At 36.0% G+C, this 15,247-nt stretch overlaps 1 protein-coding gene across 1 annotated transcript; it reads left to right on the top strand.

Moving 5' to 3' along the window:
* The first annotated feature begins 3,266 nt into the window (after window positions 1-3,266).
* Window positions 3,267-14,097, top strand: LOC148846909 (casein kinase 1-like protein 2). The gene is made up of 14 exons (XM_088951879.1): window positions 3,267-3,839; window positions 3,956-3,996; window positions 6,217-6,286; window positions 6,389-6,537; window positions 6,637-6,732; window positions 6,824-6,894; window positions 10,501-10,562; window positions 10,710-10,773; window positions 10,857-10,941; window positions 11,042-11,168; window positions 11,315-11,397; window positions 11,478-11,541; window positions 11,909-12,051; window positions 13,232-14,097. The coding sequence occupies exons 1-14, from the start codon at window positions 3,764-3,766 to the stop codon at window positions 13,529-13,531; spliced, it is 1,431 nt and encodes a 476-aa protein (XP_088808005.1). The 5' UTR covers window positions 3,267-3,763; the 3' UTR covers window positions 13,532-14,097.
* Window positions 14,098-15,247: the final 1,150 nt, after the last annotated feature.

Genomic DNA, 15,247 nt, shown 5'->3' with positions numbered 1-15,247 from the left:
TAATCTTTCAAACCTCCCCCAAGGAAATCAGCCAATTACTGGGTCATTGGCTGAGTAATATCAGTGACCCAACCCACTGATTTTTTTTTTTTTTTTTTAAGGAAATCAGCTAAAATCTCCCTTTCCCTTTGCTGATAATCTCTCAAACCTCCCCCAAAGACTCTCTCACTCACTGCTGACACCTGACAGAGATGGTTCGTCAAATGGCAACCTAGAAAATGCAAAATTACAATTTTACCTATCATCTACTCTTAATACATAGATATATGTATTTTGATTGATATTTTCAAAATAGCCTCAAGTAATAGTTGTTTTGCAGATGACCAAAATACCACCACCCTGCAGATGAGGAAGCCACCCGAGCTACCAGAAGGTGTGTGAGCATGAGGACAAATGAATGCAGAATGCTTGGGTTTTGGTACATTAAAATGAAATCCCTTCTGCTATTTCTAAATCAGGATTACATCAAGTATTCCAAGTGAAAAGAACCACGAAAGTCAGGTGGGTGTAGGCCCTATTTTCACGAAGCTAATAAAGAGAGCCGTCTTAGCTAGTAATGGGCCACCATATTTGAGCTTCTATTACTTGCCACCTGTCCCATTTTAATAATTGCAAAAGGAGTTATGGTCTGAGACAAAGAAAAGGTCCTACCGGGAGTTGAACCAGGTCGCTGGATTCAAAGTCCAGAGTGCTAACCACTACATCATAGAACCAAGTTATCAGCAAGCGTTTTCTTTCCTTCAAATCATCTTCGAAGTGAGCGTTGATTAGACCTTGGAAGAAAATCAGGATTCCCCACAATAATATTTCAACTTACACAAATTTAAGCCATTCAGAACTTCACAAATCAATTAATTTTAAGGGGAAATGGGGTTCCATAAGAAAATCAGGATTCCCCACAATAACTATTGAATTGTATAGATCACAAGATTTCTTCTCTTTTTTTTTTTTTTTAAATAATTATCACAAGATTTTTTCATTGATGGATTGATTATGCTATGCTGGTCGGGAGCTCTTTTCCTTGTTGCTCTTTCAATTCATCCCTTCAAGGTTTCATTAATGGACGAAGAACCAAGAAACCATCTTCTCCAATCTCACACATTGATAGCCCCAAAAAAAAAAAAAAAAAAAAAATGCAAGCAAAGCTAATGTAAAGAATATATGATATCAGAAGCGCTTTTTATCAATCAAAATTCATCTAAAATAACGCAATGTTCACACTGTCCGCACAATCACTTACAGTTTTGCATTGGAAATATTTGCTCCATAAAAAATATAGACTTAATTTGGAAGGAATACAAATATAAATTAATAGTGTAAAACCTTTTATTTTATATTATTTTGTATATATTTATGCAATATATATTTGTATTTATACTCCTTTCAAACTGAGCCACAAATACGAACATATTTACAAATTACAATATACAACTGTAAAAGGCTATGAAAACAGTGTAAATACAAGTACTGAAGCCGAGTCTTGTATTTAATTGCTAATTTTATGATACTAGTTGATGGATTATAAAACTCTCCCATTATCATAATTTAACCCCTGATATAGATAATTAGAGGACTTTTAGCCTATGTTTGATTTGAAGGAAAATGAAGAAAAGAAAGAGAAAGATAGAAAAGCTTTTATAAATCTTGTATATTTTTTTTCCTGTTTTTTCCTTCATTTTTTTACCTTTTTCTTTCAAATCAAACATAGTTCTAGTGAGAATGCACTTCTGACCAACGAAATTTCACATATAATGCTTACCACATTTTTACTTGGCAATTCATGTCAGTTAACTAATAATGATATATATTTTTTTCTGACATCATTACATGAAACCTGGGGCCCATACTTAATTCCAAACCTTGTTTGTCAGAGAAATTGAGATCATATAAACAAAGCTTCATTGTATTCGTTAACGTGAATTAATTATTCTTACTGCTTTTTTTTTTCTCTTTAAATGGGCCCCACATATTACATTGCCATCCCGACCGTCAGCACACCTGAAGATGGTGGATCCCCCACAAAGATGCGGATTAATTAAACAAGCTCTAAACTTCAATTCCCTAATTTGGGTAATGGATCTGATTTTCAAATGCCTGGTCGTGGTCGATGGTTCCATACTTCCACTTCCACGAGATTAGCTTATCACGATACCAAAATCAAATCAAAGATTTTGATTGATTTCAATTCCTGAAATGACAAAATAAAATAAAAAAACCCAATTTAATTAATTAATTAATTAAATTATATTTGTACAACTATTGGATTCTTCGCCCTACAGACATGGTGAGGCCCAGCATGTCTTTTCACACGTCAAGGAAAGCAGAGAGTTGCAATGCATAAAGCCATAAACTGGTCGTTTGCTAGCGTTTCTCTCCTATCCGCGTATTCAAGGCCGCCTTGTCCTCATTTGTCTGTACTTTGTGTGTTCTTTTCCATCGTCACTCCAGAAATGATCCCGATTTCTCGAAACTAAAAAAGGCCCAAGCCCAGCCCAACAAATGAGCAACTTTGCCACGTTCGTCAGTCCGACTGAAGACAAGCAATGCGGTCAAGATTCATTCAACTCATCAACCTCGAGACCCACCGAGCACCGACCATCGATGTTTTCCAATGTAAAACATCAGTACTACGGTAATTGATCCCAACCGTTTGATTAATTGATCAGTTGACAGACAGTGCCACGTTACAATCTTCTATAGATCCTAGAGTTTGCAGACACAATCTTCTCCCTTCTAGGGGGACCTGGGGCTACATTTCTTGTCAGCGGTCTCTTGGACGGCTGAGATTTTTTTTGTCAAATTTACGACCCTCGATCTATTTCTGGCCAGCAAGATTCTCAGGACTCAGGTTGCCTCTGTCTCGCGTGTCTCGCCCGCTATAGAATATCGTACTATCGTGCTTACTGCTTACATCCGGACTGGTTCTATGAAAAGTGTCAGTTCCCTAGGTAGGTTGAACCTTGAACGGACGCGGAAGAGCTGAAGAGGTGGTGGGAAGTGGGCTCATGAGTTTACCCAAGAAAGAAGGTGGGCCCATGACACTTCGTGTAGGGCCGAAGCTGGTTGGGCAATCAGGTGAAATTGGCCCTCGGCAGTTTGGTGGGCCGTAAAGTTCTCATTTTGGGCTCATCGTTTTCTTTTTGGGGTGCACCTCTGTCCTCTGGCTCTAGTGCTAGACTAGTATACTAGAACCGAGGGGCGAGTGGGATAGCGCGTGAAATCGGAGGTAAATATAAATATAAATTAGAAGGAAGAAAGAAAATACAAAAGAAAAAAAGAAAAAAATGATAGAAAGAGTGAGAAAAAACCCTATTGTAATTGTCCGTTCTTGAAAGTCCGCTTCGATTGGATCAAAGCGTGATGAGGGGGTGATATCATGATGCCTCTACTTCCTTTCCTCCTCTTTTCTTCCTTCTTCCTTCCGTCCTCCTCCCTCTCTCTGTAACCCAAACCTCCATTGATATAAGCCCGAAGGGGTGAACCCTAGATCTCCCAATCTCACCCTCCACCGTTCGATCTCTCCCTGTTCGCTTCAGTCAATCTTCCATTTCTGTCGTCAAACTGCCTTTCAATCTGCTGCTTGTTTCTGCGTTTCCTCCTGGTTCTGTTGCGATGGGCGTTGACCGGCTTAATGCTTTCAGCCTTTGCTCGTTGTTGAATTCGGAGAATTGGAGGGGGTAAATCGGTTGGGAGGGTCGGGTGGAGGCCTCGATTTTCTTTGGAGTTAGGGTTTTGGTTGTGAGTGTGGATTGGGATTTCGTTGATGGAGCCTCGTGTGGGGAACAAGTTCCGGCTGGGTCGTAAGATCGGTAGCGGGTCCTTTGGGGAGATCTATCTTGGTTTGATTATTCTGTTCTCTTTCTCTCTCCCTGTTATTTTCCTTCTTTTTATTATGATTTTGTTGACATTAAGGTTGGCATTCCTTGATTTCTATTTTGTTTTCATTTTTTTTCAGGTACTAATATTCAGACCAATGAAGAGGTCGCCATTAAGCTCGTAAGTAGAATCTTTCACCAGCTTCTTAATTAATAAAACGTTTCAACGATGTTTCTTCTCTGTTAATTTGATGTTCTTTAGGAAAGTTTCTTTATTCTTTAAGTTTATTCGTGGTAATACAGCTGCTCTTCTGCGCTTCCTTCTATATCTAACCGAACAATACAAACATATGCACAATTGAAGCAAAAGAAAGGGGGCTGGGGAAAATTGACAAATTTGAAGAGCTATGGTTGACATGGGTTTGGCTCTTCTGTTCACGTTAATGTAAATTCATCGTGCTTACTTCAAGAAAAGTGTAAAGAGGTATCATGCACATGGTATAAATCAAAACAGTAAATACTGGCTCCAAAGCTTAGCATCTACGCAACATAGAAGCCACTAAGAAATGAGTTACAATATCCTCGATTCAGTAACGTTTATCATGCAGAATCAGCTGTGGAGAGTGTTTAATTTTCTAAGATGTTTGATTTTTTGGCAACTAGGTGCCCTCTTAGGTGATGATCATTTCATAAAGAAGCTTTGGTTAACTTTATCTTGTCCCCTTAGTTAATGTAGCAAGAATCAAACATTAAAAGTGACAGGAAAGCAAAAATTACATAACCTATGAAAAAGCAACTGTACGGAACCCTGCCTGTATTCTGTTTATGCGAGAGGGATACATAAAGAGAAATAGAAAATGCATATATTGTGTGTTTGTGTTTAAATTATAGAATGGAAAAAAGAAACGAGCAAGGGTGATGGGGCCCTTGTTAGGTTTAATGTGACAGAGGAATAGGATTAAGTGTGTGTGTGTGTTAAGTGTAGAAAAAAGGGGAAAAATAAAGGGATGGAAGTGTAGTGCAGAGGAAAAAAAGCAAATGAAGGGACAGAAATATTTTACTACAAGTACAAAGAGAGGGATGATACTTGTTTTGCCTATAGAGATTTAGAGGAAAGGAACTGGGCGAGGAAGCTTTTTACGATGAATACCATGGGTTCTATTATAGTGAACATGTTACTAAGTCCGTTTTATGTCCATTTAAATTGAAATTAGTTGTTCACAATGCCCTTTGCTGCTTTGCCCTTATCTGTAGAATATAAAATGGCATAGCAGAAATTATACCTAAGACTGACACACCTCTACACAAGATCAGTCACAAGGCAACCATAAGAAAATGCCTTATTGCCTAGGTGATGCTTTGACAATTATGATTAAGACATGCTCTCACTGTATTTGTATTTATCTAGTTGTGGGCACTTAGATGAAGAGAGTTAGGAATTTATAATCATGTTTGGAAGTCAATGAAATAGGAGCCATTGCTTGGTGTAATTGTAAAATCTTGGGATGACAAATGTGAGAAAACGGATTCGAGTCTGAGAGAGTTAACTGTGTGGAAAAAATGCCATTGATTTGGTCCATATCTATTCTACCCTCCCAGGGTCCAAGGCCCCTGATAACTGGGACCATCATTGGATAATGGCCTTTTCATTGAGTCATTGAAATATGGCAATGATCAATTACTTTTATCTCCCTAGGTGGACACTCTCTAGTCATTCTCAAAAAAGTTTTCTTCTGAAGTTTAAAATAGTGACATAATCTCATATACAATATACAGGTTAATAAAAATGCAAATGCAATAAAATAAGAAATGACAGTCTGTTTTTTCTTTTCTTTCTCCTTTTTTTTTGTGTGTGAGCGAGAGATCTTGACTCCTTAATCTGGTTCTGTTATTTATGGCAACTTCGTAGTACCCATCACTGATTGGAAAAAACCTTAAGCACTGCTCTGCCAAGTGTCATTTCTATTTGTAATGTGCCATGAGCCCATAACTGATGCTGAAAGCAGTTAGCATGCATATAATATGATACTGTTATAGCTACAGAGAACCATAAACAAGTAAGACCTCAAAATTTGAAATAAATTTGTAGTCAACTAGGCAAGATAGTTGTTTGGCAACCTGGGCAACCTAGTCAACATTTAATCATCCTACACAACCACATCATGGTCATAGCCACTTGTCAAGTTTGCAGTTGCTTTGGCCCTCAATTTACTAGTCAGTTAACTAGCTGACCATGTATGAATTCTCAATTCTCAAACTGATCAGTAAGAAAACATTTACAGACTATAGTTCAAAATGTATTGCATTGACCAATTGCACTTGTATGATTCTTCAATTACTTCAATTGGTATTAATTTATGCCTTTTCTGCATAAGGTGCTTACTATGTTTATTCGTTTCAGGAAAATGTTAAGACAAAGCATCCACAATTGCTGTATGAATCAAAGTTGTACAGGATCCTCCAAGGAGGAAGTAATGAAAACCATTGCTTGTTGTACTTTCATTTGCTTTTTTATTGAGAGTTTTCATACACTTACTTGAAATACACTTTCATGAAATTTTCAACTTTGACAGCTGGAATTCCAAACGTAAGATGGTTTGGTGTTGAAGGAGACTATAATGTACTTGTGATGGATTTACTTGGACCTAGTCTTGAAGATCTGTTCAACTTTTGCAGTAGAAAACTCTCTTTGAAATCTGTTCTTATGCTTGCAGATCAAATGGTTGGTTTCCATATATAGCTTGTATATTCTTTAAAGTTTTATATACTTTTTTCAGTTTCACTATGTATGACAATTTTACTGGTCATAACTCAATGTCAGATAAACCGAGTTGAATTTGTTCATGCCAAGTCATTTCTACACCGAGACATAAAACCAGACAATTTCCTCATGGGCCTGGGGAGGCGTGCTAATCAGGTTTTGGTTTTAAACATAACTTCATGTTTCATTATTAACAACATTCAGGAGATCTTTTTGATGTGTTCTGTATTGTTTCATTTGCACATAGGTCTACATCATTGACTTTGGTCTGGCTAAGAAGTATAGAGATACTTCAACCCACCAACACATTCCTTATAGGTATGTGGTGTAAAATACTTAAGATAAGCTTGCCGTTGCTCACAGTTCAAGAGTTTGAGACATCATGTGTGGTCAGCTGATTTCTATTTAGATTAATGCTGAAAGATTTCTTTAACATTTGAAATTCATGTTCTAACTTGTTTTTTGATTGTTACTCACAATCTGACTTGTTTCTTGTGATATTTTTCTTTATCAATCTTGTTTCTTACGATATTGTCGGGCATCCTAAGGAGAAATTTTACTTGCAATTTGTTTCTATTTTTGTTGTTTTTTTATTGGTTCTTTCATGGTTTGTTTACAGATGCGTCTTTATCAATATGACTCTGCACATTTGCAGTGTCAAAAATTGTTGGATTATGTTCCTCTTAGATTCGTTGATTGTAATTGTTATCTTTTCAAGTTAATATCCAAATAATATTTTTGATCAGCAACTAAGGGTGGATTCGAGCCGAGCCGAGCCGAATATATGGCTATTTGAGCTTGGCTCACCAATAAACTATTAGGCTCAAGCTTGAGCTTGATTCGAGGTAGAGACTTGAGCTCGAATTCAGCTTGAGTCAAAAGCTCACAAGTCCAAGCTTGGCTTGGCTTGAGCTTGACTATGGGCCAAACATTTTATAAAAATAAAAACAATATATATATATATATAAAATTATTTTTTATTTAACATATAAAAATAGTTTTTATTGTATATTTATTATTTTATTATTTTTTATAATATATACATCTTATTTTTTTATTATATATAAAAGCTTGATTAGGCTCGTGAGCCTCATGAGCTGAGCTTTATTGGGCTCGAGCTCGGTTTAGACCGAACCGAATTGAGCTTTTCATGAGCCAAGCTCGAATAGCTCATGAAAAGCTTGGCTTGTTGCCACCCCTATCAGCAACAGATTGAGTAATCTTTATTTATATGGTAAATGGTAGTGGAACCCTTCCATTAGAGCTAATGGAAGAAGTACAAATGCAAAACAATTACCTGTGTTGAACACTTGCTTAGAGACGAAGAGATACTGAAGATAGGAGCAGTACAATTAGCCTACATCTACCGCTTCTCAAAAGAGAAGTTATCTGCCAAGTAATTAGCACTAGCAGATCTAGTTATCCCATTGAACAACCTGTTCTTCATGCCAAGGACTTGGCCTCTCTAGTGGTGTTTAAATGTTTCCAAGGTCCATCATCAGTTGATTGCATCCATATGATTATAAGTTGTATATATTTGTAGTTTGAACCCAAGGTGAACCCCAATTTTAATCCCTGAAGAATGGACGCTAGACTTTGCTTGTATACTGTCCCTTTTCCCATCAGCCTGAAAATCTTAGAGCATTCTCCCATTTGTTTTCCTATAGATATTGCCCATATATGAAGGGTCTTAGTTGCCTATGGAACAGCCATCAAAGTTTAAGTTGACTCTTTTGGCCATTGGAGGTTCCCATGGCTAATGGCCACTAGATGCCTTGTATGCAAAGCTACTCACTCACTGCCATCATGAAAGTCTTCTTGGTAGCATTCGATTTCTTTGCTTTTTTGCTTTTTTGGATTTCTGAATGTAGTGAAGTTGTTCAGTAATCTGAATGCTGTAACCTCTGAGAAATGACTATTTTACTTTTTTGCCCCTATAGGTGATCCTGTTTGGTTATTATGCACATGTCAATATAGTGATGCATATATTTTATTTTTTTCTTTTGATAAATATATTGAAGTAAGAAATAATACATTAGAATAATATTTAATATATTAAGTTAAAATAAAATATTAATTAACATACTATTCTGATTAATATACAAATTACAAAATAATAATTAATAAATTAATTAAAAACAATGCATGCAAATTGAAAAAAGACATTTAAATTGGAAGTTAGTATTAAAATCTATTAAAAGTGAAAAAATATAGTATTAAAAAAGTAGCATGTTTTGAAGCAGAATTATGATGTTGAGGATGGCAATTATTGATCAAAAAAAGATGTCGAGGATGGCAATTTACTAGAGCTGGAAATATGAGAACAATAAATAAAAATTAATGAACATATGTTAAAACAACATCTCACACATGTCCTGTAACGAAAACATATCTTCTTTTTCTTTCTTTTGGTACAAAAGATAAATTTCATTAAACCAACCAAGAAGAAACAATATGGCAAGGAGCTGGCTACAGCAAATGAAAACCATAAAGGAACAAACTACAGAGCCTACAGACCAGAATAAACTACGGAAAATAAAGAATAAAGGACACACCATTCAAAAGTCTGATTAATGCTCAGTATCCACTTATTTTTCGCAATGTATCTTGAATTTGAAGCAGAAAATAACTTGTAAATATCATGTCAGATGTAGTAGGGGAAGTATGCAATAGTTTGTAATAGCATGTATTGGGAATGCATTGTACTGGGGAAGTATGTAACCACCATTTGGAGTGAGATGAAAGGGGGGAAGCACCATGAAAATGACTGGAAAATAGTAACTGGAAAAATGGTTTGTGGGCAAGAAGATGATAGGAGACACGCTTGTTGTGCTTAGAACAAGTAGACTGATTGATGAGGATCCTGAAAAAATTTTCCTAAACTGGTTAGGAAGAATTGAATGAAAAAACAAAGAAAATGAAACCAAAAAAGAGAGTGCACACTACTGTAGTTTGCAATATGGAGAGTGGCATGTTTTGGCAGATCAAAGGTTGCACCAAACAACCCCAAAAGGGGGGAAGCACTATGAAAATGACTGGAAAATAGTAACCGGAAAAATGGTTTGTGGGTGAGATGATAGGAGACGCACTTGTGCTTAGAACAAGTAAACTGAATGATGAGGATCCTGAAAAAGTTTTCCTAAACTGGTTAGGAATAATGGAATGGATAAAACAAAGAAAATGAAACCAAAAAAAGGAGAGTGCTGAAATATTTTTCCTAAAGTGGTTAGGAAGAATGAAATAGAAAAAACAAAGAAAATGAAACAAAAAAAAAAGGAGTGCACACCACTGTAGATTGAGATAAGGAGAGTAGCATGTTTTGGGCAGATCAGAGGTTGCACCAAACAACCCCAGCTGCTGGTAAAACAACTTTTTCAGTGGTTGGAGGTGCGATCCGTGCTACCAAACGTACCCTTAGACTCTTAGTCTTAGTTCAATCACCCTTTCCTGCAGTTTCATATTACTTAACTCCTATGAAATTCATTATTTATTATGTATAAAAAGAAACCTTATGATAATTATTGTAACTTTATATTTCTCTTATATTATATAAAGGGACAAATGCACTTTTCCTTTACTCATCCGCCATTTACTGTTTTCTAATAATCATATTGAACGAGGGGAAGACATTGACAAAAAAAAAACTGGAACAGAATAGATGATCTCCTAGTTAATATAACTTTTCCATGTATAATGTATTTGAACTTAAAAGAGTTTTGTTATTCTTGGATTGGAGAAAAAATGAACAAAAAAAAAATGGAATGGCAATTTTACTAAATCTGGCTATCTTATTCTTATTAGCCAGATCATTGTTTTGGTTCTATTAAAAGTTGGTTGATATCACCATTTTTTTTTCCTTGTGGTTTCAAAGCACACATACATAAACCCATTAATTTAAACCTCATGCTGTCATAAACATTTCAGAGAAAATAAGAACTTGACTGGAACTGCAAGATATGCAAGCATGAATACTCACCTTGGCATTGGTATGTATATTAAATTGTCTGTCTGTTATTACCTTTCAATGCTTGCTACTTGGTCTATCATTCTAGTTTTGTTCAATTTCAAAAACCTCATGTGTGGCAATTCCAATCATTTTCTATGTCCTGTTATGCGGTTCTTGGGTTTCATAGAACAAAGCCGGAGAGATGATTTAGAGTCTCTTGGATATGTTCTTATGTACTTCTTAAGAGGAAGGTAGAGTTCCCTTCCTACCTTTTTTAATTATTTTTTAATTTCTTTCTTTACAAAATATATTTAGTTGTGCCTTTTCTTTGTAGCCTTCCATGGCAGGGTCTGAAAGCAGGAACAAAGAAACAAAAGTATGAAAAGATTAGTGAAAAGAAAATTTCCACTTCAATAGAGGTAATTCTCGTGTTTGCTGGCTGTTATCCTTTTTTTTTTTTTTGTTTCAGCATTGGTAAAATCTGAACCCTGAGTAAAATGTTTATTGCTTCTTTCTCAGGCTCTCTGTCGGGGTTACCCCACAGAATTTGCTTCATACTTTCATTACTGCCGTTCACTACGGTTTGATGACAAGCCCGATTATGCTTATCTTAAAAGAATATTCCGTGATCTTTTTATCCGTGAAGGTTCCAGTTTACTTACTCATCTGTTTCTTGTGCATTAAATGTATCTTAAAGCTATAATGGTAGTGCTAATTTTCAAGTTGCAACAAAATCTTTCAGCTACTTCAAGTATCAATTCCATTCTATCTGATTCTGATTTCATGTTGTAGGCTTTCAGTTTGATTATGTGTTTGACTGGACCATTTTGAAGTATCAGCAATCACAAATTGCCACTCCTCCTCCTCGTGCTCTTGTAAGTGGCATTTTAGCATTAAATTTCCCTTGTATTCCCCTTGAAAGTATTGATGTCTGAATAATGGTTGCTGCTGACAGGGTCCTGGTGCTGGGACAAGCTCTGGGTTGCCCCCTGCTGTTGCAAATGCTGACAGACAGTCTGGTAGTTTTCTGCATTCATTATTCTTTTTTCTTTTATAAAATCTGATAATATTTTCTATCCCATATTAAGTTTCATCTTTGTTGGGGAAATGGAGGCATGCTTTCTTTCTAGATTCTGCCTTTACACAGATGTGGATCCTGTTGCATAGGTTCTCCCAATTACAGTAACCTTTAAGGCCTCAAACCTAGTTCCCTTGGTGTAAAATGTTCATCTTTCTGGCAATTTTTCTCTTACAAATGCCTATTTTTATTTTGTTTAGTTGTTTTGTTTTGACTTCTTTTCCCCATTCTCTTTACTACAACTTAAGATGTGGTGTCTTCCTAGCTATATGCAAGGGGCTTATGCTGCTTCTGTCACTTTGTCCTAGGTGGTGAAGAAGGGAGACAAGCAGGATGGTCTTCAACAGATCCCTCACGTAGGAGAATTCCTGGACCTGCTATAAATGCAGGAAGCTTATCGAAGCAGAAAAGCCCAGTTCCAAATGATTCAGCACTGACTAAAGATGCTATGGTAAGTCATTTGGTTAAAACTATGGTAACAGAATTTAAAGACAAAGAGGACTGATGATTCAAAATGGCCTATTGAGGAATGGTTTACTTTCATACTGCACTTTGGTGATAAATTTGCTAGTTTTAATCAATATGTTATTGACACAATATATAATCATAATTCATTACTCAGGTTTCACCTTGATGCTTCATTCATTTTCTATTATTTGTGCTGTAATATAGCTTCTACTACCTCCAGTTCTTGTTTAAAGCTTACTTGATTTATCTTGACAATCATGTTCTAGTATTTTTTCAATTTCTTTTCTCTCTATTTTGAGGGTATACTATTTTATTTTTTTTCCACATTTCTCTTTTAGGCTGTGTTTGGTTTGAAGGAAAAGGTACTTATACAAATTACTAAAGCTAGTGACCCAATGCTCATGACTATTTGTATTTGTTCTACCAGAATTTAGCTTAAATTTTTATTGTATTTCATAGGAAAAATGAAGCGTCCAATCTCACATGCTTAATGGCTTAATGGTACTACGTTGCAAGTCCCTGAATATCATTGCAATTAGCAAATGCAATCTTTTTGATACCAAGGCCTTAGACTGGATAGTCTGAAACATGGTGTCAGTTGGTGGATTAGACTTGGATATATTTACAAATACTAATTGTGGCATTAATCATCCTTGCTAATGCATTATAGATGAGCCATGCACGTGTGCAAGTAAAGACGGAAAGGTAAAAAAGGGAAAAGACGTTTAGATTTTTGAATTTTTACTTTTTTAAATGTTTAGCTGAATGATTAGATTTAATGTTTAAAATTTTTGTACAAACACCATTTGCAAACACTGACAGAAACTGTTAAAATATTCAGATTTAATTGATTCAACTTTTATGGCCTGGACATGAAGCCAAATATTGGCATTATTGGTGAAGATGTTAAAAAGGCTGTAGAGTGTAGAGATGATAATCTCATTGAATGATGCTTCCTGTTTTGTTTCACTCTTTCACCTGCGTCCTCTTGGCTAGTCTAAAAATCTAATTTATGTAAATATTTTTATTGTTAGAAGTTAAACTTTTGTTTTATGTCTGAATGTACACTGGAATTAGATCATGTTTAGCCCGGGGATGTGGCCTCGTTGCAGTTCGTCTTCTTCTGTTGTTAAACTTACCCTTAAGTGCTTGCTTCCTGGCAGTTGCCTAGTTCTATTTATTTGGGGCGGACAGGTGGATCTTCAAGGCGTGCTGTTGTTTCTAGTAGCCGTGATGCAGCAATTGTGGGTGGTGAGCCTGATCCTTCTCGGCCTCGTGCCACAGAAGCAAGCCCAGGAGCATTTCGCAAAGTTGGAAGTGGTCAGAGAAGTTCACCCATTGGATCTTCAGAGCCCAGGCGCACGTCTTCTGGCAGGAACACCTCAAACATAAAGAATTATGAGTCCACCCTCAAGGGTATTGAGTGCCTTCATTTTGACAATGATGAGAGGTTGCAATATTAGCTGATAGCTGCCTGCTCTCTCTCTCTCTCTCTCACGTGCTTTCCTGTCTCCTGTAAATCATAAACTTCTGTACAACTTTTACGCTTGGAGTGCAACTGTTTCTTTGAGTTGGTGTTTGAAGGAAGCTGTGATTCAAACCTATGATCTGACGGGTTGGGAATGGTGCTCTGTTGACTACACAATAGAAATTCGAATAATTCAGGGGAGCTGAACCCAACTGATACCCTTGGAGGAAAGGCTATGTCCATACAGGTTGAGTTGTCATCATGGGTGTTCTATTTATACTTTGTTTCGGGATTCTCTACATGCTAATCTGTTACATACAATCTCAGAACTCTGGCACCATTAACCCTTCATTTGTATTGCTTTTTCACTTTTTCCCTTCTCACGTATACTCTAGAAATGTTGCCTACCAGAAAAAAAGAATATTTAAGTTGAGAGTGATGCACTTGATTTCTGGAGATTACTTGGAGCTTTATTAAAACTGTTTATAACATTTATGATGGCATTGAGATAATTTTGCAAGAAGAAAAAATGAAAAAAAAAAATTGTATGGTTGTCGGCCATGGGTGCGCATCTTTGTCCTTTGTGTTGGGAATTGTATGGCTTACACGATCTTATGGGGTGGAATAATAACACCAATTGCCAATCTTCTATCTGTATTCCTTTTATGAATAAATATATTTTAATATTTATACTCGGAAATGTTGAGTTAGAATCTGCTGCAATTAATCTTCGAAACAGGTTTGTATGGTTTATTCACAATGGCTACATTTCTTGTCAATGTGTATTTCGTGCAAACACTATTTTATATTGCTTAGTTCTAGTAAAACCATACTGCCCCTTCGCCAGCTACACATTTTGCTGAGAACCAAACTTCAAGACAAACTTTCCCCTGGTTCGGTGAACTGGCCTCGCTTGCTCTCTCTGAAATGAAGTTGAATCCTCTCCTAAAATTAATTACCCCCAATGTACAGGTTGACGGTCTGTAATTTAATCTAAAAAGTAATTAATATTTTAATAATTATTGATGTCAATTGTATTACTAATTACTATTTTAGATGCAGTCCTAATTTTAGATATATTAAACTACTTGTTTATTGATCCTATATATGGAGATTAAAATTTCTAATTTTTTCTTAGGTATGACCGTATGAAATAAAGTTGAGAGGTAAATTATGATGGTAAAATAGTCTAGAAACATAATAATAAATAGGGTAAAAGACTTAAGCATGCCATCTGTTTCCATAAATTGACTTTAACGTACCCTAAGTTTTTTAAAAAGACTAGGTATTAACCGTTAACCTATAGACTTAAACATATTCTTCATCAATGAAAAGACACATGTAAAGTCATTTAAAATTTAAAAATCCTATTTTTCCCTTTTTTTTTCAGGATGAAGAAGAAGAACGTTGGAAGAAGAGAAAAAGAGATGACAAAGGAGAGAGAAAGATGGAGAGAGATGACAACGTTTGGGAAACAGACAACAACACAGAAGTGGAAGAAACAGCGTAAGCTCAGCTAAACAAAAGAAAATTGAGGTTTAGAGAAAGTTCAGAGTTGGGTTGGTTCTAATTTCAAAAATGTGTTTGTTGTATTTAGTCGTTCCTCTCTCATTCCACCGATTGAGAAATCATAAAATTTTCATGTGTTTCTTTCCGAACTGCACCTGTTGACTAATCTCTCACTTTTCTTTTACCTTACCTCACCCAAATC

The sequence above is a fragment of the Nelumbo lutea genome, chromosome 6, assembly GCF_056320005.1.
Source record: "Nelumbo lutea isolate HS-2025 chromosome 6, American lotus-T2T, whole genome shotgun sequence".
NCBI classification, from domain to species: domain Eukaryota; kingdom Viridiplantae; phylum Streptophyta; class Magnoliopsida; order Proteales; family Nelumbonaceae; genus Nelumbo; species Nelumbo lutea.
The sequence above is the reverse complement of the archived record's forward strand: the minus strand, read 5'-3'. Positions and strand labels throughout refer to the sequence as shown.